The sequence below is a fragment of the Tachypleus tridentatus genome, chromosome 9 (assembly GCF_004210375.1).
Source record: "Tachypleus tridentatus isolate NWPU-2018 chromosome 9, ASM421037v1, whole genome shotgun sequence".
NCBI lineage: Eukaryota > Metazoa > Arthropoda > Merostomata > Xiphosura > Limulidae > Tachypleus > Tachypleus tridentatus.
This window is the reverse complement of record NC_134833.1, coordinates 122,656,233-122,679,670: the sequence shown is the minus strand read 5'-3', so window position 1 is coordinate 122,679,670 and position 23,438 is coordinate 122,656,233. Positions and strand designations below refer to the sequence as shown.

The following is a 23,438-nucleotide window of genomic DNA, read 5'->3' as shown; positions in this document are numbered from 1 at the left end:
AAGAGTCATGCCACACAAAAAATAATCAAATAAAATTTGGATACAAGCTAAAATATGGAAATGATAAAATGTATTCTAATACCTTTAGAAGTAGGACTCAAACAGTGGTGCATGGGTTAGTCATTGTCTGCCATATTTAACTATTATTTAACCAGTTAAGTGGGGTATTTGTTTGTTTGTAGTTAAACAAAAGCTGTACAATGGTCTATCTGTGCTCTGCCCACCAGAAACCTGATTTCTAGTGTTGTTTGTGTGTGTTTTCTTATTGCAAAGCCACATTGGGCTATGTGCTGACTCCATCTAGTGTTGTAAGTCTACACACATGCCACTGTACCATGGAGAATACCAAAAGAAGTACTAGAAAACAAGAACTTAAGATCAGATATTAGTGTTCAAGTCTTCACATCACATATTAGAAACTACCAACTGCTTTTTGCCATTGTAGGATGATGGTTGTTTCTAATGAAATAGAAAACCAAAAAAGAGAAAAGAAAAACATATGAGTAAAACAGGCCGTCATAAGTACTAGTGATGATTAGTAATGCTTATTACACTCTCCATGTAGCTACAGTTGGTGAATGATAGTTTTAGATGTAGGATGTATGGGCTTGAACACTCATTTTTAAGTTCTAATTTGATTTTATATGTAGGCTTGCAAACAGAGATCAAATCTGAAGATCAGTGAACCCGCACCACTGTTTTGGGCTCTATTATTAAATTGACCTTTCTAACTATGATACATGTCAGTTTCCATGCTGTAATTTGTATCTTAGACAGGCTTAATTGTCTATCCTTCATGTACAATGCAGTTTTGTTTTTCATCTAGTTGTCTGAAAGTAATAAATTATACAAAGTATGAAGGCACTGTTGAGTCACACTTCCTTTCCTTTGGTGTTATTTCTATACCTTTTTTAACAGGTACATAAGTATACAAGTTTTACAACAGGGAATGCATGCAACACTACACTTCAGAATCAAAAGAAAGATCACATGGTATATCATTAGTAAGTTTACATATTTTTGTTAAAATATGGGGTTCATCTCCTCTCAGTGAACAAAATGTGGGTAGAATAAAAGTATACAATTTGTCACAATGTTCTAAATGTAGTAAACATATTAAAATAACATATACACATTCAAGTTTGTCAACAACATAAACATAAATTGAAATATTTGATATTATTACCTTGCAACACTTATTTGATCTTCTATTTCAACACTTCCTAGCCTTTTATATATTTCATGGAGTACGCTATCACCACGATTACCACTCCCTCTACCATCAATCATGGCATAAATAAATCCTTTATTACCAGCTAGATAGGTTCCCCAACTGATACCAAACTTCTCAGTGACAAGTTGGCTTCCAGGACCACCATACCTGAATAATAAAAATGTACTGTAAATATCGCATATGATAAAAAACAAACAAACAAGATGTAATAAGTTTGGTACAACTAATAAATCCCAATAAAGTAGCCAGTTAAAGAATGAAACATATTACCAATTCAATACACCAACAAATGTAACAGTATATATATTAATTTATCTAATTCTGGCACTAACATTATTTATATTCTTCTCTCTTATCCATACACAATTATCTTTCAGAATTATGCAGAAAAAATGTGTTTAATATTTAACATAACATATAAAACTGAAATAATAATGATTGACATATGGTACTCACATATCAGTTTTAAATTTCATACTGAGATTTAATAGGGAACTATTGATGCACATGTTACAATTAAATTACAATTCTGTTATTTATAATTTATATAAAATAATAAAATTAGGATTAACCTTCTGTAACTTTCACCTTAAGGTGACAACGCTATCTAAAATGGTACTACGTATTTTGGAACCATAAGGTTTGAGCTACTCACACATAGACTAACATCGGATACTTAGTGATTTCCTCTTTGCGTAGCTGAGGCGGAAGGAATAGTCGCACTATTGCACCTATGAACAAATAATAAAAATCAAGAGGGTACTAAATAAGTACAGAGCACCAAACTATAGGGTACTGAATAACCATACAATATCACACTAAAAGGCATTGAATAAACAAACACGCAAACACTTAGCTACTGCAAACCTTGTTGAAGTGTCACACTACATATCCAGGATTCCTTTCAAGTACTTTCCCAGATTTTCTTCACTATCTTTACTAATAACTCTTATTAATATAATAAACAGTTCTTCTTTTTTTTTCAACGTTTTGGCTTCTAAAGGCTTCTTTGAAACAACTACAGACCAACACACCTATCCACATGACAAAACAACAATGAGTAAAATACAACTTCTCCATATAACAAGATTCTTGAACAACAACAGGTCAGATCTATTAGGTTTGTTTAGTTGTTTGTTTCCGATATTTGTGCAAAGCTTCTCAAGATATATCTGTCACTAATTTTGGAATTACCAACTAGAAGGAAGGCATCTAGTTAATAATGTCAATTATAAATTCTTGATCTACTATTGCAGAATACAATTATTGTTATTTTTGTGGTGATGTAACTTAATTAAATGATAGACCTAAATCCACAGTCTGGGAGGCTAACCACTAGGCCATGTTCAGGTAAATCTATTAGAAAGACACAGTCATAATAATCCAATTATTGTATCACCATGGAGCAGGATTGAATACAAGGCTACTAAATGAACGATCTATCAGCTAAGAAGAAGGATTAGCTGACAAGCAAATGCTAGTAAAGCACTTTTAACAACTAAAAATTCCATAAAATAGAAAAATCATGTGTAACAATAATGTACAATACAATACAAGAATTTAATGCACAAATATGACATGTAACAACATAATAGGAAAACACATTACAGTAACAATAACAAGATTATAGTAGAGTGAAAATATATCTATTAAGGAAGCAGAATAAATATATCACATATAATATTACAATGAGTGTGGCATAAACATCACATCTAACATGATTGTATACCATCACAGAAAAATAATTAAAACATTATTTGTAATATAACACAGCTTTCACAAAAATATGTCAAAAACTTGCATGTAAAAATAATTCACTAATAACACACCAGATCTATCAAAAAATGTTTAACAAGTTATTCACAATAATACTTTTTGAACTTACTGAAGGAGGCAGTCAGACGAACTCTGAAAGTCTGAACTTTAGGAAACACCCTTTGGTGGTATAGTTCTCTCAGTCCCTCATTATTATCCAACACCAATACTGTAAATAAATATATATATTTATATATGATATTAAGAACCTCGTGATTCTGATCAGCACACTGCATAAAATATATACTTTAACTATAGCATTATTTTGTTTTTCATTCATGCTGTGTGGACTAATATGTGAATTATTCAACTTTGTAATTAATTTATGTGCACATGATCACTTTTAAAATTAGCACATGTAATACCTCTCCCAGTGTAAATCAATACAAGAACATCTTAGCTTTGTAGTGGTCTGTGTTGCAAATTTGTGTGGGTCAGAATGCCTACATTTCAACTTTAGCATTGATGTATGTAGCATATATATATGAATTAGCATAAGAGTATATGAATTTCGTAGTAATTTCTGTGCAGGATATTAATGTTAGGTTTTATGATGAGAGTTTACTATCTTTTGATTAATTCTTTCATGTTCATGCTGGAAATTATCTTCATAGAAGTTACATCTTGTCAAATCAATTGGAAGAGTAATGGCCCAAGATCATGAGTATAAGTTAAGGATTTCAGGTTACATGTTTTATTCTGAATTTTCTTAAGTATAAAACATGAGTATAATATGATTAGAGTTAAATGGGCAAGTTAATCTTGTGTATAGTTTCATTAATATGAGTTGCATACATTCTTGTATGCATGTACTAAGACTGTATGATTTGGTATGCTTTCTTCTCACATGTTAGAGAGCCAAAGCTTTGGTTTTCTAATATATTAATAGTAAATACTTTTAGATCACTCTATATGATTGCAGCATTGAGAAAGTAGAAGTATGTTATCCGTAAAATGTTAACTATCATGGTTAGAAAATTAGAAGCTTATGAAAAATGTTGTGGTTTAACTTTGTTTTCTAAACTTTACATAATTTAACTTTACATTAGGTTTAAATTGCCCTCTTTTGCATAAGAAAATGTTGTAGATATATTTATAGGATTAAATCTAACATGTTGTCTTTAAATCATCTTAATAATAGTTATGATTTAGTCTTTAATATCAAGACAGCAGTTTAACTGTTAAGTATTAAATGTCTTTTTTAAATGACACAAGTCACACAGCTCATTTAATACTGAAAAATAAAATATTTACTTAAAACATCAACTTTAGAACATATTCCACATGAAGTAAACATCTTTGTCCTCTTAACCCACACAAAGGGCTTACTCTCCTTGGACTCTCTATATTATTTCTATTCTGTTATGAACTTTGGACTTAAGAATCCTGTTTGTATAAGTGTTTGCCAGTGATGTAGATGACCTAAAAATATTGTGTTGTGTGTGTGTTGATAGTCTATGGATGCTATGTTGCATTTAGTGGATATATCCTGAGAATGTTACATGTTGACAGCCTGTAGATGTTATGTTGCAATGTGTAGAGATGGCCTTATAATATTGCATGTTGACAGTCTGTTGACATTATGTTGCAATGTGTGGAGATGTTATATATTTAAAACCTGAGGATGCTCTGCTCTGTGTTTTAGGCTTGAGAAAGAGTGTGTTTGATTGGAATGACAATGTAGCATGTTGTTCAAAAGGCACAAATTTCTTAACCTTCTAATACTCTGCAAGATAACAAACCAATACAAAATAAGAGTAATTGTTACACACTGTTACAATTTCTGCAGTATATCATTGAGGGCTATCATGACTATGTTTGAATTACTGTCATTCATTTATGGAGAATACAATGCAGGTTGTAATGACCAGAGTTTGAGTTAGCACCAGCATTATTCAGATTTGCCTTTGATCTTAATTAAAAAATACATAAACACACTTTAATATTGTAGCTTGCATGGGAATAACATATTGTTAGAATGGGATTTTAAACTTTGAAAAGCAATTTTAAATACATAACAACAATGTGTTTATGCAAGCATGACAGACAACATGCAACACTCACATAATTTATTTTCTTCTACCTGTCGCAATTCAATTCTAGGAACTCCTGGCCCCAAACATTCCAAAATGTAGTATTTGGCTCCAAGACTGAGGGTTGCACTATTATACAAACACTGATCCCCAAGATCACATGTCAAACACACCTCTGACCTCTCCTTGGCAGCTGCACTCATAACCCTTGCACTAAAGACATGATTTTCACCAGGTTTGTCTTCCAAGGTGGTTGTGTAAAACCTATTATGGAGACACATTTTAAACATCAATTTTTTATTGAATATTTCTACACCAGTTTTTTGGTGAGAAAAACTAATTCTTTCTTTCTTATTTTTTTGGTGAGAAAAGTTCATAAAATTTCCACCTCTTCTAAGCTAAAGCTAAAAACTTTGTTTGAAGCTTTAACTGACACTTACAGTACTAAACAAAAGTGTTAGGACAAATTAAGAAATTAGATTTCGAGCCACATTTAAAGAACAATGGAAGGTAACTCACAGATGAATCATTAAACTTTTATTAATCTTCATATTTAGTGCAATAGAAACTGAGTAGAAGTGATTGAGTTCAGTAAACAGTTAATATTTTATGTATCCCCCCAGTTTTTTAATAGCTGCAAACACTGTCTTTAAGACAATGTTGCAATATATTTATTCAAAGTGTCCTTTAGGATTTTATTCCAAATGTCTCTAATACACTCTCATAAAGTTTCTTTGAAAGTAACCTTTGATTTGTCAAGTTTTTGATCTATCAAGTTCCATATATGCTCAACTGGGTTGAGACTGAAGCTCTATAGAGCCTATTGCATCACTTGAATTACTCCAACAGTTTCTTTTTTAGCTACATAGGTTGGATGAGTGTTTGGGGTAATTATCTTCTTTAACAGAATATTTTACCAATAATATGCAAACCATTGGGTATACCATGACAGATCAGTATATGATGGTACTTGTGCTGGTTCATTATTCCATCTATTTTGCAAATATCTCCTGCATCCACAGCATAAAAATACACCCAAACTATCACACTATCTTCCCCATACTTCATGATAGTTGCTATGCATTGAAGTAAGTTTCTTTCAACTATTTTCTGCCAGATGTGCAGCCTGTTCTTTGGACCAAATATTTTAAACTTGGACTCACCCATCTATGACACCCTTTTCTAGTCATCAACAGCACAGTTCTATTTTACAATTTGTAGCAAATTTCATTCTCTTGACAACATTTGAACGTTTGTTAATTGCTAGATGACTAAATACTCCATTCTTGTTGAATATTCTTGATACCGTTGATCTGGACAGTGTTTTATCATTTGATAAATGGTCATTTATCTCATGCTTGAAATGAGCAGCAGTCTTTCTTCTGTCCCAAATAATTTATAAATGAAGATACTTAAAATAAGTATCATTGAATTTAAGTGTTCTGTTTCTTCCTTTCCTATTTTCAAATTTATCTGTTTCAGTCTCATGATTTAGGATGTATTTTATAGTGTTTGGGTAGCATTTTAAGTCTGTAGCAATTTATTAAAGAGTCCAACCAGCATCAGGTAAAGTTATTATGTGAACTCTTTGTTCTACTGACAACTCTCTATGCTTTTTTGGTCTGTTGCACGACAACAAAACTTAATATATAGTTATAAACACTGTTTTTATCAACGTTTATTCAAAGAACGCTATTAAACTGATTTCTTCTAGTACATACTGGTACCATATCTTGTTCCTTGCTAGCCTTTCTTTATATAGTTAAGACACTGCATGAAGTACCATAACAGTTATTTCAGACCCTATATTTGATCAGTATCTTCATTCAAACAGAACCCTTATGACATGTCCTTAGTACAAGTACATGGGAATTATAAAGAATGAAAAGTACTCTCACCTTGCCTCATTCAGTTGTCAGCATGGCCATAGTGTTGAAATTTACATTCTGTAAAGGCTTGAAAGAAGTAGCCCCATCAAATGATAAAAATGACAAAATATTCTCACTTCATAACAAATTTTGTATAGTACTGTATGCTCACCCTTGAGAGAAACTACTATTTGATACTAAATCAAAATTAATGTGTAGATTTCATTGCTTTGTCTACACACTAAATACTTTATTAATAAAAATATTATAATTACATGTATACTAATGTGATGATGATAGAGACATTATAAAATCATGTATAATACTACCGGTAACAATTACTGTAAATTAAAAAATAAAAACAGAAAGATTTTAAGATATGCATTACTTTGAGTTTCTTACTAATTATTTGCAGTCTAATCAAATGTCACGTTAAAAGCATGAATATTTTTGGATTCTGTGCTCTTTTGATAAAATCCTACTCCTACTAGATATAACACATATGATTAAACTTATCGTTTTTATTAAATAATTGTTTTTTGCATGTGTTTATAATGCCATGCTCATCGCAGTAATAAAAAGCTTGAAAAATTAAGCAAAATACATTTGTTCATAATATCATGGCTAATATAACAGAAAAATAAATTATTGTGTAAGACAACATACATATAATTAACTGTTGTTTGAATTCTTTGTTTGATGCTGAATTTTGCACAAAACTACTTGAAGAATATCTATGATAGCCATCCTTAATTGAAGAGTGCCAGAAGAAAAACAACTTGTCAACACCACCCACAGCCATCACTTTAGCTACTCTTTGCCAAAAGTAGTAGGATTGATTACTGCATTAAAATGCCCTCAAGCTGAAATGGTGACCATTTTCAATGGTGGAATTTGAACCTGTCTCTCATAGCTTGCAAGTTGAGTTCCTTATTATTTAACTACCAGCCCAAGCCAGGCTTAATGTTATTTAGAATATAAGAATGTTGAAACAGTAAATAAACAAATGTAAGTACATAATATCAAATGTACTTTTATCATGACACTCATAATAATAGAAAAAACCTAAACAGTATGATGTGCATTGCGTGTTCATTGTCAGAAAGCTTAAAGAATACATCAATTCAACCGATTTTCACAAGAACACAAAGCCTCTAGAGCAAAGAATGCTTTTTTTAAATTAAATGTTTGTTAAAAGTAATAGAATTTGGAAGAGAATGTTGTGTAATTTAATTCAATGGTTAACACATTAACAGAAAGGTTCTGGAGTGAAATAAGTTTTATATTCAATGGTTTTTGCAGTAATAGAATCTTACATAATAAAGCTTGTAGAGTAAAACAATTCATACCTTTACAATACATGGTTGACACGGAAGAAAAGATCAAGAGTATTATGCTTGTTTTTAATCCAATGGGTTCCATAGTGACAGAGAGATTAAAGAGTAAAACAGTACCTATCTCTATAGTGTTATAATTAGCAAAGTGCAGAATGCTTGCAGAGTAAAATATGTCTTTCAAAGGTAAACAAAGTTCCAAAAAATTTGAGTTGTAAGATAACAACTATTTTATATTCTCAAAATTTTTATAGAAGAAATTACACAGGAAAACAATATAAGTTTTAAGTTAAAAGAATAAATACTTTGTACAGATTCATAAAAAATAACTATAATATATCAGCATATTTTGACAAGCAAAACTTGTCATTCTGAAGAGAGAAAACAACCCTGATGTGTTTTTACTGTTTTTAGTCACTGCTATTTCAATAGTACAAAGTTTACAGAAGATAAAAACAACCACATTTCTAAAACTTACACAGTGTCATTTTGGTGAGAAAGAATGCCAGTGACATCATAGCTTCCATGTGTTACAGAAATCTTCTGTTTCTCCTACATTTCATAAAAAACATTAATTATTATTATATATTTTCTTTTGTTTGTTTAAAGTGTTGAATTCTATTCAATTTACACGTTTTATTACTGATAAAGAAAACAAAATTCTTATTCCAAATTCAGATAAAAAAAAACACCATGAAGAACTCAGGCAATATGATAATCATATCAGTTAACCATACTTAAGTACTTATATGCAATTATGTTTACAATGTACAAACATATGGATTTTGGTTAATAGAAGACTTAAACACAATGAGAGAACAGTTTTAGTTTTAAGCTCTTTCTCTGCCAGGTTCAAAGAATTAAACAGTTCACAATATTTTGTCAACAACTATGGATATACACACTCAATAATACTACCACAAAACAAATTTTAATGATTCAGCATATACATAGTATAAAATACTTTACTTCTTTCTCCTGGAAAGATACAGTTAAGTTATTGTATTGTCATGGAAGATGGGAATAATATTATATATTTCTCTTCCTACTTTCACTCTGTCTTAACTACATATATAATGTTTTTTTCACATGCAGACTCATTACTAAAAACTCCATATAAGTAGACTTCACTGTATATATATAATCATTTTACCATATTAAGACATATTTTCTAAACTAACCTACATACTTAATACTCTCTACATATGGAAATTCATACTATCATATATAGGATCATTTTAACTTTATCATACCAAAACCATAAGATGTTTCCATTTAATGATCAGAAGGAAAAGTTCTCCATGGAAATATACCCATATATGTTTTTAAACTTATTAACATAGTATGTGATCATTTATCTCATAAAGTCAACAGTGTTATAGGTATTCTAGCTACAATCAACATTTTATCTGCCATTAACATTCTAGATTTACTAGCTAGCACAATTTATTATTTTGAAAAATAAACACCTAGTTTATAATAAGGAATTTTGAAATTTTCTAATTTGCAAGTCTGTATAATAGTTCAGAAAATATAGGCTACAAATATCTTTTAGTTTTCCAATGTTTAAAGTTTCTAATAATAGTCTCCAGTCATACAAATCGCTGATATTCTAGGCATCAGCTATCCTGACATTTGAAACTTAATGAGTTACAATGCAAGTAATAATATGCATATGTGCTCCAGAAATTTTGTTTTTTTGTGTTGTATTAAGTTAGAACTAATTAATCCTGGAAAAATGGGATAGATATGCTGAATAACAAGAGATCTAACAAGATATTTATGGCACAGTTGTATTGAGTTTTTCTGAATATCAGATTTTTACAAACAAAATAAAGGTCTGTACACAATATAAAAATACAACAGCAAAAGTTTCATTATAAAAAGAGTACAGTGTGTATATATGCTTAGATGGTGGACTGCTTCTTTTACTGGACTGAAACTGTTACTTCTGTCTCAACTGAATACTTCAAAATCATGTACCAAACTGTTTAAATCTAATATTTGTTACTTAAAGGTAACATCAGATACACCCAGAGTGACTAGCATTATTAATGTAACAGATATTCCTTATTCAAACATGAAGACAGTTTTAACCTCAAAACATCATCTGATTTACTACTGAAGGACACTGCTGTCTACATTCTTCCAATATGTGCAGTATTGAAGCCTCAAAATTAAGAATCAATGTTATCTTCAGTCAATAATAAAAAAAGCAAAGGCTGGTACAATGAAATCAACTAAATGACTTTCTTGACTAGAAAACACATTGTATGTTTATATACCAGATTTTTAATATCTTATGTAGCTCATAAAATTAGGGTTGCACTGTTTGTTTACCAAATACCATGTCATCCTAACTGTATAGTAATACAGCAGTTGTCATCCAGTGTCCCACAGACATCTCAATGTCAAACATTACTCAATATCTTAGAAAGTAAGGTTTGGTTTTTGGTTTGTTTTGAACTTTGCATAAAGCTACACAAGGGCTATCTGTACTAACCATCCATAATTTAACAGTATAAGACTAGAGGGAAGATAGCTGGACATCATCACCCACTGCCAACTCTTGAGTTACTCTTTTACCAACGAATATTGGAATTGCCTGTAACTTTATAATGGCCCCATGACTGAAAGGGAAAGAATATTTGGTGGGATGAGGATTAAAACCCACAACCCACAAATTGTGAATCAGAATTGTGGGCCAGGAAGTAAGGAACAACATCTCTTTCAGTAGATAATCCACTAATTAGCTCTGTGACCATCTCACTAAACCACTAAAGGAAGCTATCTATGTTTCTCTTTTCTGAATCCTTAAAACATAGAGGTGTAATATGTTTCATTTTACTACCAATTGCCAGTTTGAGCAAGGACAACTTTCCATCTCACACCTCTTTCAACTGAAATAACTGCAAACCCGTTTAACATCTGCTCTCGTCTAGTTATAGGAATTCTTACCTTCTTTTGAATATTAAATTCCACCTTGTGCTAACAAAATTTATATAAAGCATAAAAAGCACTCAAAAATAAAGTATATACTTTCTGCTTATTCAAGATTAAGAGATTCTATAGTGTCTGTTTATTTAATAACAAAAAATGTATTTACTATTGAAAAGGATTATCAAACTTAACTGATCTTGTCTCTCTGATAAAAAACAAAAGCATTATTACAACACTTTATTCTTATATAATCCAAAACAGCAATTAACAGTTAGTAGGTGTCTTTAGTGCTTCACATATATGTTTTTGTAAAGTTTTACTTTATAACACAAGTAAGAACTACTTAAAATACAGGCTTAGTAGCTTTCAAATTTACCTGTATGTCCACTTTGAAAACATGACGAAATTTTCCATTCAAACCATCATTAACTGGCAAACGTACAAAGTAAGCCTTCTTATCTTCACTGATGACAAGTTTATCGTAAAGTTCTACCCAACCAGAGGTGCTTTTTTCTTCTACATTCTGAATAAAAAGTTCTTATTTTCAGTTATGAAACACTTTCAACAAGTTTTCAATTAGTCTAGAAACAGACTACAGATTGTGTGTAAGTAATGAAGTTGTAAAAACAAAACCTAGCAAAATATTTCTTTTGTCCAAATATTTGGAATACAAAATAAGCCATAATATAATTCTAGAAATCTAGAGGATCAATGTGATTAAATCTTAAGAAACATATACTTTTAAGATACAACCATTATGTACTGTCACAACCAAATCATGCGTAGCTTTCAGCTTACAAGGACACTGAGAAGTGTTTGACTGGTTTAAGCTTAAACTTAATCAAGATTACCACATATTTTTGTGTTTAAGATATCAATATTATTCGAGAAATGAAGCATATTTAAGCACTTGAAAAGCGAGATGCCTAATAAGTATATCTTGCTGTGTAAAATATTAAGACAATTTAGAAACTGAAACACCTAACAGATTTGGGATGTCAACATAATGAGAATAATAAAAGATGTTAAAGTAATTAAAACATAATATACACCAAAAAAGAAAAATATTAGATTTATTTCAATATCAATGTACCTTTAAAATTGAAACACATCAATTAGTTGAAATGTTAATACCTAGAAAACTGAAACCAGACATTTTAAAAAACCTAGGGGACAGACATATTTGTGCATATCCAAGAATCATGAATAAAGGCAAATTTAACTGATCAAGGAAAGAGACATATATCTGATTAGTTGTTCATATGATTAAAATAAGAAGATAACAAAGAAATAGTAAAATGTTTGAGTTATTAATAATATAAATAAAGACATATTTGAATGTCTGAAATATTACCATAGTTAACGTATTATTACGATTCACAAGTTATAAATTTAAATACAAAGAATTTACAAACTTCCTCAGAACTAACTCTTACTTCTTCAATACCCAGTAATGAAATTATCATTTTAAATAAGATTTGTCTCTTACCTTTACACATTGCCATCTATTATTAACTTTTTCACATATACTGATTATAGAATAATTCTGTGATCTGCATAGCCATACCACTAATAGACGACTGTTATCAATCCATGTAACTTGGGTGATATAATGGTCTCTGTGTAAAACAAAACTTTATATAGTCGATTACAACTCTTAATGAACACCTTTTACTGAACAAAAAAGCTAACAAATACTACAACTATCATCTGCTGCACACTTACACAGTTGACATCACAACAGCTTCCTTCCTTCACATCCCAATTTTTTGGTTAGCATTATAGCATATGCCTTCTTTCATCACACACAATCTATCATCATAAAATCACACTATCTATTTTCCTTCATGACACAATATCTTTTATGTTAATATCACAACATCTATCTGTTATAATTACATAATGCTTTTCAAGAAAATACCATAACCCCATATGATAATTTATACAAACTATCTGTCTTATTTTACACTATGTCTTATTGGGTAAAATCATGTATACTATTTTCTAATAAAAATTTTCTTTTAATTTGACATACACCATTTTTATTTATTTCGAAAAATTGTATCTTTTCATATACCTTCTACAATATTCTTCCACACAGTAACTGCAAAGCTGCACATATCATTCTTTACTGGTTTTCTCAGCACAATTAAGAAATTACATTTTTTTTAAATAATAATGCCCATTTGCTGCAATACCAACACTCACATACTAATATTGCTAAATTCACAAGTTGTTCCAATACTAATATTCTGTACATTTACTTTTAATAATACAGTCACAAGCAGATTTATTTAACAATATATTAGCTTTACATAGTCAGGACTTGTGATAAAGTTACACAGTTTTGTTAAAAAATGCTCAACAGCTACAGTGTTGATTAAATGATCAGCACAGTACAAAGAACAATACAAGTTGAGATACTGACAAGTACTGATGACTGTACATGGCTACATGAATACTGTTTGACACCTGTAGTGTAGATCAATAGAATAGTTCAGCATCACTTTGTGATAGACGTAATAACAATACAACTTTATACACTGATGATTACTTAAATATATGTACCTAGATCTTTCATTTTGATGACTAAAAGTTATTTTTCTGTTTGTATGAAAAAATGTTCATTTTTCTAACACATTTCATTCACACTCATCCACCACAGAGAACATATTTGTAAAGCCAATATAAATGATAGGCTTACTTATCCTTCATTTCTTCAGGAATTGTCATATTTTCTGGATGACTAGGATTTGTACTTAACTCCACAACCTGTAGCATCACTTTAGGATTACTTGTTCCTGGCTAATTAGTGAGAGACGAAAATAATTAGAACCATGAAAACAATGTTAAATTATTTTGCTACAGTAAAGGTAATGAATTAAAACAAAACACACACAATATGATTATGTCGTGAATGTAATTCATTCAATATGAACATCATAATTATAAAAAGATTATGAAAAGAAATAAGTAGAAAAACTACCTTACATAAATTCAACTAAATTATACTTGATTCCAGATTTTTATGTCGGAACAGATATTGAGTTATAAATGTTTGGTCAAACAGTGGTTTAGCATAAAAGTCTTGATAATATAGTTCAAATTAAGATGAATAATTATGTAACACTACTTATTATATAAACCAGTCACAAAATCTATAACATATAGTAAACAGTTACCACAATTTATCATTTTTCTACAAATTTGTCTAGTTATATTAGAAAATTTATACAAAATGATAAAATTCGGAGATTTATCTTAACATATAGAAATTATTAATATAGCAAGGTGTTTGAGAGTCAGATGAAGTAAAATTTCCCACAATGGAAAGTCCTCAGACTGATCCTTTAATTTTAATCCAAGTTGGAAGGAAAGACACCTTTATTTTAAATGTTGTGACAAAATTTGAAAACTGATTTATTTCACTATTTTATTTGGGTCAATGACACTTGTGTTGACTGTAGATTAGCATAAGATACAAAACTGCATTAAGAAAATCTTTGATGCACCTTTGGGTCATGAAAATTTTGCCATCTAAATATAAGACCTCTTCCAAGGTAATGCCCAAAGCAATATTCATGGCCAGAAGACATTATATAGAGAATTAAATATTGATTATAAATTTTATTTAACAAGACATTATTGTTTGAGTTCAAAGCATGCATACATACACTAACTAATGTAGGAAACGAACAACAAAAGCCAATCATTTAGTACAGAAATATAAGGAGGGCTTTATTAACTGCAATAGATAAACTGTACTAATAAAACAAGTAAATTAAATATGCATTAGCTTTCCACAGAAGGAAAAAATGTTTCTAATAGGTGCACAAATATGGTAAAACAGAAAATAGTGTTAAGTGATAATAAGTATTTAGTACAGAGGTCCTTTTGAGTGTCAGCAAAGCACCACATTGAATTAGAAGCATGTGTAAAAGATATATATAATCAACATGTAATAAAGGACAGTAGTAGTCCTTATGCATCACCAGGGGCATAGATTTTTACACCTGATGGGGGGGATGATTTTTGCAACCACTTATGTAGACTGTTCAATTTGCAAATTGGTAATCTCTGATTACATGAACCTGAAAGCTGTAAACATGCAGTCACAGAGTAATCTTGTTGCCACGATACTTCAAGATTTCCATGTAGGCTTGTGTAAGTGAGGTGTTGTGAACAGTTTTCAAAATGTTAATAGAATAAAGACAAATGTGTCACAAATTAACTGCCACATAAATTTATTCCTGCACACTGCACAGTATAAAAGATGGCCATTATACTTGACAAGGTTGCTAATAACTTTCACTGCATGAATTACGTTTTAAAATATTAATAAAATCAGTAATTACCCTTGATAAGTTTATATCTACTGAAAAATTGTTCATGTTGTTTGATAAAAATAATTAAAATGTCTTTGTGAACTCTTGAAAATCACACATCAATACAATGTAGCACATAATTATTCATACTTTTCATTGAAGTAAGATTCATTTAGTCCTCTAGTCTACATGTTCCCAAACATAGACCTCCTTTGTGATGATCTGTTTATAAATTCTTTCATAAGCTCTTCTGTATTTATCTTGTCAACCTCATCTTGTAAGTGTGTAAAACTGCCACATAGTTGATCTTAACCATGTCCTCAACCGTCTGAATGCAGAAAAGCTGTGTTCACATTCGCAGCTGGATACTGGACATACAAACAAAATTTTCATGAGAAGAAACACTTCACTAAACATCTGCTGGTTTGTTTCATGCATTTTACAGTAAGCATCCTTCCCACCTTTCAGAGATACTGCTTTTGTTGTTCCTTTGAACATGGGCAACTGAAACTCGAGCCTTTATGCAGAGATTTCTGGATAGAAGTTTATAACTTAGTTTCCAATCTTGCCAGATGTGATCATGTTCTCAAGTGCCAGATATTGCCTCAAGCCATTGTTGTCTCCATTGAATCTAGTGGTCAGATGTTGTATGACTGTGTCCACAAATTCAAAATATTGGCTTCTGTAGTAACCTCCAGCTGTTGCAGAATGGTGTGCTGAACCATCACCTGTGATCTTTCTGGGGGGTCTGCGAATGCGTGGTAGTTCAATAGGCACCACATCTAGGGAAGCTACCTTTTTCTCGGCTTCATCAAATATCTTGTTGTAATTTTCCTCTGTTTGCAATACCCGCAATTGCTCAACTGTCATTGCAGATACTGTCACTGATTTTGCTTAGAATGCATGGTTTGGTTCCTCTAATGCAGCTAATGGATGCGAGCCATCAACAATCCTAAAACTGTCTTTTCTTTCTCAAATCTTTCCAGCATACCTCGTGCTTTCACTGCTACATCTGATTTTTCATTTGCTAATTCAGACAAAGAATCAACAATGTCACTGTAGTGATCATTAGCACATGTAATTGCAGATAGGTAGCACAACCAGCATGTTGGATTCAGTGGGCAGATGTATTTAACTGGACCATTGTGGCTGTCTGACGATTTAATATTTTCAAAGATTATCTTGTATTTGCCTGACCTCTGAAGCAAGACCCACTGGATAGAATCTTGAACACATTTACAAGCTTCATCTGCATGTTGCATTATTCAATTAGCCTTGTGTGCTCTACAGTGAAAAACAAAGCTGACAGTTGCTTCTCTTTTATTTTTGCCTGGCATCCACTGTATAACTCATGTTAGCGGCTCCATCATAAGTTTGTGCTCTTCATCCTGACAGTGGTAAATTGAGTCTGGTCAGTACATCAAGTATAGTCGAGGATATTGTTTTGCCAGTTGTATTTGAAACACTGTACAAACCAAGAAATGTCTCATGGACATCAAGGTTCTCATCTACATATCGTGCACATATTGCTTCCTGTTCGGCAGCTATAACCTCTTGAGTGCCATCAACTATTAATGCAAAGATTTTAGTTTGCTGCACTTTGTGTGCTATGTTCCTCAGTATTTGATGGCTGAACATTTCCATTATTTCACTCTGAGCCTGGAGTGATGTGAATGTGGTTTCCTTTGACAAGTAGGCTATCAACTCAGGATCTTCCTCTTCCAGGAGCTTCATTAACTGCAGGAAGTTCCCCTCCATATCAGTATGTCCATGTAATGCTAAACCTTGATGCAGTAAGAGTAAGAAACATAAACTTCTTAATATTTTGGCTAGACTTCTTTTGCATTCTTCCTGCTGCTTCTTTTTTTCCATGATGTAGCTGGACAGTCACTGGAATTACATCAAGTGAACCTTCTGGAGATATAGCGAATCTGTGCTGAGAGGAGAATTGGTGTTCGTTGAATTTCTGTTTTGCCTTTTTCCAGTTGTAAAAACCAATGAATATGAAGGTATACTCTACTGACCTCTCAAATTTCCCTGCAAAAAGGCCTCTATTTTCCGCCTTTGCACAATGAAAACATACGACTTTTTAAGTCTGATTGTCAAAGTGCAGCCATGGGAACTCATCAAACCACTTGCCCTGGAAGTTGATATTTTGAGATTTTGCTTTCTGTCATGGTATTAGTTGTACATCTGGATGATATGGCTTTCCACACTGTATCTGTGGAGTGTCAGATTTTTCATTACTGCACAAACTTGTTTCACATCTATCTGGTGGTTCATGATGTGCAATAATTGCACAAGCATTTTCAGACTCGTCCTTTGATGAACATGGTATTTCCTCTGTATGCCAACTTTCTATTCCTTTGCTTGAGGTTGTTGGATTATCTGCATCTGCATTGTCACTTGTAGTACTAATAACTGGCTTGCAGAACTGTCTGATATCAAAAAGTTTCAGATGTTTGCTTCTCATAATTGGAATCTGTTTCCCAGATGACTCAAAAGCCTAAAATACAGTCTTTATTGAAAAATTCTAACGTATAACAAACGAAGATAGAACAGGATGGAAGCAGACCTGAACTGTACAATGTATTTAAGTCAAACGCGCAAACCTCACAGTGACTACCATGTCGACTGACTGCCCGGGCATCGCTGGGACAATAATGTGTGCTGGTTACAACACAAGTAATTGCAAGTTTCTCACAAAATACTTAAACAATCACAAATATATTATATTCCTGTTAAAGCTCATCAAAAGGCAAACACGTTGTGATATAATGTCTATACATACATCTATTAAATAAAAACACCTGAACAAAAACTAGCAATACAATTCGAGTAGAGACTTTAGGCTGATGAAATAGCTCCTTTTGTGTTCAAATTATACAAGAAAATACAATATATTTACTATTTATAATAAGAGAATATATTGTTTTTTTTTACCATAAAGCACTGGCACTTTATTAGAAGGCAGTGATAATCTGAAATTTCATGGATTAATGAGGGCCACAAACACAGGTCTAATGAGCCCTGTTGTAAAATTGAGGCTCAGACTAAAGTGGTCAGAGCAGCTGAGGAGAGTAAGGCGTTTGACAATAAAACCGGCTAGGATAATGAGCCCTGTTGATGTAGGGGATGATGTAGGGCACATCTCGATCTGAGCAGCCTGAACATCAGCAGCCGGCAGCTGAGGAGAGTAAGGCGTTCGACAATCGATCTGAGCATACAAGATGCAGGTAGATTCTGTGATAGTGTTTGCAAGCTTTACATGTATACTTAGGCTTACTGACTTATACTTATGAACTATCGCTTAGATCGAAAAGCTTAGAAGCACGCCTATATTAAAGATGTACATTTTGGTTACTTAAAAAGCCTACATCTAGGCCTAATTATGTAATTCGATTGGTAAAAACACGAGAATCACAAGAACAAACACACAATTTGTAGGCCTGTAATGCAATAAAACAATTCAACAGACCAAACTGTAGGGGTGATGATTGAATGCACCATACCCCCCACCTAAAATGAGGGGGATGTATCTCTCATCCCCCCAGGATCTACACCCCTGTGCATCACCAATAATACTCAAACATAATACAAATGGTGGGTTGAGGTTCTGTGTGCACTTTCAAAAACTGACATATATTACTGTCAAAAACCATTATCCATTACCGAATATCCAAGAGGCATTGGATAGATTAACTAACAGTAAATATTTTTCGTCTGTGGATATGTAAAATGGTTATTGGCAAGTAGAGATAGAAGAAAAGAAGGCAAAAAATTTTCATATTACCTAAAGGTAATATGCTTCCTACAGAGATTGATGGACATTTTATTATCAGGATTGCAGAATTCAGAATGTTACTGTTATTCAGATAATGTCATTACTTTTGCAGCCACTTTTGAAGAACATTTAGAGACTGAAACATGTATTCAACAGACTCCGTAATTCTAATTTAAAGCTTAAATCAAGCAAATGACAATGTTTAAGAAGAGAAGTAAATACACTTGAGTTACGTGGTAATTGCAAAAGGTGTTTTAACCTGATCCAAAGAAATTGGAAGTATGTACAAATTATAAAGTTCCAAAAAACAATAAAAGATATTTTGAATTTCTAGGTTTTGTAGATTTTTACAGACAATTCACTTCACATTTTGCAATGTTAGCCAAAAAAAGATGAGTCCACTCTAATTGCTGGACTAATCACCCTGAAGTCTACCCTTAATAATGTGAATGGATTATGCTGAAAACCATTTAAAAAGCAATGCCTTTGGACCAAATGCAAGGTTGTCCTTGATATTAGGGTGCCCTGGCCTTGAAGTTACTCTAGAAGGTTCCAGGTTTTCTAGGTGTTCCAGTTGCTTCAGTTTTTCAGCTAAGTTTCCAACATATACAATAACACAGTTTATATATACATGTAAGATTTGTACTATATTAATTCCATGTAAAATTTAATTGCTAATCCCCCTTAACTGTTAATATTGCCAGGAGGAACCATGACATGTAATGCAAAAATCATTAAAGTTAACCAAGTAATGTAGATAAGGCATTAAGGTTATAAACATCATAAACACTTATGTTAATCAATGTTGGTAAAAGTATAATTCTTTATGATAATAAACAATAATGCAAAAGAAGCCTTCATGCTCATAAATGTTAATAATGCATATATCCTCTTGTGTAGGATGGGACTCAGTGTCCTTTATTCTTTGCTTTACATGTAAAATTCCTTGAGTTGCTTGACTTGTGTACCCACTAATAACTGCTTATCCTGGGGTTTTAAATAAATCACTTGTAATTTGGATCTTGTCACCACAAACAATGCTTGCTTCCTCCCAAGACATGACCTTACAGGAGTTGATAAAGTTGAAACAGAGGTAAGTGAGCTATTTGTTGAAAATCCACTTGGAGATTGTGAGGTATGTAAGTAATGTTGGGGTTGTCCACATTATACTATGGAAACACCTCTTCCACACTTCTCAGTGTTGAGAGATCCCTCGTTTTAGCATCAGCTGTCAGGTGTCAATCTGTGAGGATTCTCCATAATACACCACCCCAGTGTCTGGCAGCTGGTAGGTGGCAAAGGTCTCCTGTGGTCAATTCAAGAACAGAAGTCACACAGGGAGACCCAGAGAACAAGCCTAGATTCCCATTAGTCCTTCAATCTAAAAAGGTAACATTGCAATGGGTAACTGCAAAACCTTATTTTGGAAAGCCAGCAAGCATTAACATTAGTTATGCAACTTTAATGCTATATTTTCCATAATAGTCTATGGAATTAGTATAGTCTGGATTGGACTGGGAGAAGTTATATAAACACCTTAAGTAGAGCTCCAGTGGTCTTACAGAATGCCCCATCTCAAAGTGACTACTGATTGGGCCACGGCCACTGATTGAGTACTTTCCCTTATCTGGCATAATGCAGAATTTTTGAAAAGCATACCCTGTGAAACAACACTAACCACCTTGTGAGATCCAAATGAAGAAGAAAGGTGAGAAAGAACTAAGTAAATGAATACCCTTACCCATTACAGGTGCAGGGTCAACTGAAAGGGGAAAACAGCTAATCTGTACACTGAGGTGAGTGATCATACTAGAATTGGAAAAGTTATTTATGTTATAAAAGAAATATCAAAATTAAATGTTCATGTTGTAATTGTGCATGGAGGGAAACTTAGGGTTTAATATTATTTATAATAAAAGACCTGAGACTGTAAGTTGTGCAGGGTTGCAAGACATATATATCAAATAAATCTTTCTCTCTCTTAAATGTAATGTATTTATGAACGATTCTCTAAGTGTTCTGAAAGGTTTGTATGTAACAAAGTGCAAAGAAAAGCTAACATAAACAACTTCTTATGAGGTATTAAAATCAAAGATAATCATGGTGTAAAAATACTAATAAGTAAACAAAATTCTATTTTGCAGTACAAGACAGAGCCAATGATACTGTCTATGAAGCTCACCAAATGATTAACAAAGTACAAAGGTCTTCTTCATAGATGTAAGAAGATTAACCCTAAATAAAGAAGATATATTAGAATATTTCTTCACTACTGAAAAAGTTAACACTCATTTTAAAAGATATTTTGAAGCTTGTCTTCACTATGGATAAGGTTAGCACTAATTAAGGATAATATTTTAGAATCTGTCTTCAGTACTGAAAGTGTTAGCACTAGTTAAAGATGTTTTAGATTTTTGTCCTCACTCCTGGGAACGTTAATTATAGTTAAAAGATATTTTAGCATCTGTCCCTACTACTGAGATGGATAATAGGAGGCTAGTATAAATGAAATAAATTATTCAAACTAAAAAAGAAAAACTTTTAATAATCTCATCATGTTTACTTAAGTAGGACATATTTCATTTAAACTTCTGTACCATGATGATAATCTCATTCTTAAAGTGATAAATAGGATATTACATGATTAACAAATTAAAACCTTCAAGTTTATAAGAAAATTACTAGTAAACTAAATATTAAAAGGGTTTTTCAAATAATTACAAAGCTAGGAGTGCTACTCTTAAGGCATTTAGAGATTATGAGAACTTTAGCTGAAAAATATTTTTGAACTGAATGATTATTTTATGCTTATGGTTGTTTACAAGATATTAAACCTACAGTGAGAAGATTAAATGTCTGAAGTCATTATTTTTCAACAATAAATTTAAAACGCTTCAAATTAAAAAAAAAAAAGACAGCACTTTGAGACTTAACCTAGAATCTGGCAATATTTGAAATAAAGTTAGTGTCACTCAAAAGTTTGCTTACTTTGGGATATCGTAAATTCATTATTTTGGGGTAAAGATTATCTTCATCATCATAATTCCCATAAAATGGATATTTCATTTCTTTGACACTGCTGTCATCAAACGTTGCATAGCACAGTTTCTTTCCATCTTCTGACCACCAGACAGCATTGTTTGTAGATAAAATTTCCTCTAACAGAACACAAATTTTAAAAAATCAACTACATTATGTTTTATAATATTGATACATATCAATTCAATAGAAATCCTTGTTAATATAAATTATTTCAAATATTACTATATTTCAGTAAGAATTCTCATTGTTCAGCCTTTCAACACAAAATGAAATTCAGTTAACTAAAGATAGCAGCCTTTGTTTTTGTATTTAGCATGAACTAGCTGTAATGGGTCTAATTCAAACACAATCAAGACTCCTAGTGTTGGTGTATCAAGATTTTAGCTAAGAATTCAAGTATCATGTTAATATCAACAAGTAAGCAATGAATGTTGCAAAGAGAAAACTCAAGTACTGTACTGTCACCAAATTAAAAAAAAAAACTCTAGTTCTGTGCTAAACTTAACTATTCAGCAGTGGTGTGACTAAACCAAAAACAAATATCCTAGGAATGTGTTAATTAAAGCTAAGAACCCTACTTTTCTGTTATTATTTTGTAATAAGTTAACTGTTTTAAAATTAAGTCATGAAATGTCTTTGTAAATATGTCAAATTAAGGGTGGTATATCACAAGAAAAGAACAAAATCAAAAATTAGATTTCAGGCTACTTTCAAATATCAATGAAAGGTAAATCACAGATGAACCATCAATATTTTATTAATATGAATAGTTAGTACAACAGAAAATCTTAGTGAATGTGCTTGAATTCAGCAAACTTAATATTTTTGTGTCTCCCTTTGGTTTAATAACTGCAGACAGTCTTTCAGACATTGTTTCAACATATTTAATCAGTGCCCTTTAAGATTTTACTCTAAATGTCTCTAATACACTCCAACTCCAATAGAGTTTCTTAGGAAATAATTTTTTATTTCATCAAGTTTTTGATATATTAAATCCCAGATCTGCTCAAATGGGTTGAGATCAAGGCTCTGTGGAGACCATTGCATCACTTAAATGACTCCA

The 23,438-nt window shown here is 31.8% G+C and overlaps 1 protein-coding gene across 4 annotated transcripts in view; it reads right to left on the bottom strand.

Moving 5' to 3' along the window:
• Positions 1-23,438, bottom strand: part of LOC143226237 (prolyl endopeptidase FAP-like) — a 125,001-nt gene that overhangs the window by 13,566 nt on the left and 87,997 nt on the right. For all 4 annotated transcript variants that reach the window (XM_076456994.1, XM_076456996.1, XM_076456998.1 and 1 more), the window contains 9 exons: positions 22,322-22,491; positions 13,929-14,029; positions 12,714-12,843; positions 11,601-11,747; positions 8,763-8,836; positions 5,114-5,346; positions 3,120-3,218; positions 1,890-1,965; positions 1,187-1,381 (listed from right to left, as the gene is read on the bottom strand). In XM_076456994.1, the coding sequence (XP_076313109.1) occupies positions 1,187-1,381; positions 1,890-1,965; positions 3,120-3,218; positions 5,114-5,346; positions 8,763-8,836; positions 11,601-11,747; positions 12,714-12,843; positions 13,929-14,029; positions 22,322-22,491 (1,225 nt within the window). The remainder of the gene's footprint in view (positions 1-1,186; positions 1,382-1,889; positions 1,966-3,119; positions 3,219-5,113; positions 5,347-8,762; positions 8,837-11,600; positions 11,748-12,713; positions 12,844-13,928; positions 14,030-22,321; positions 22,492-23,438) is intronic.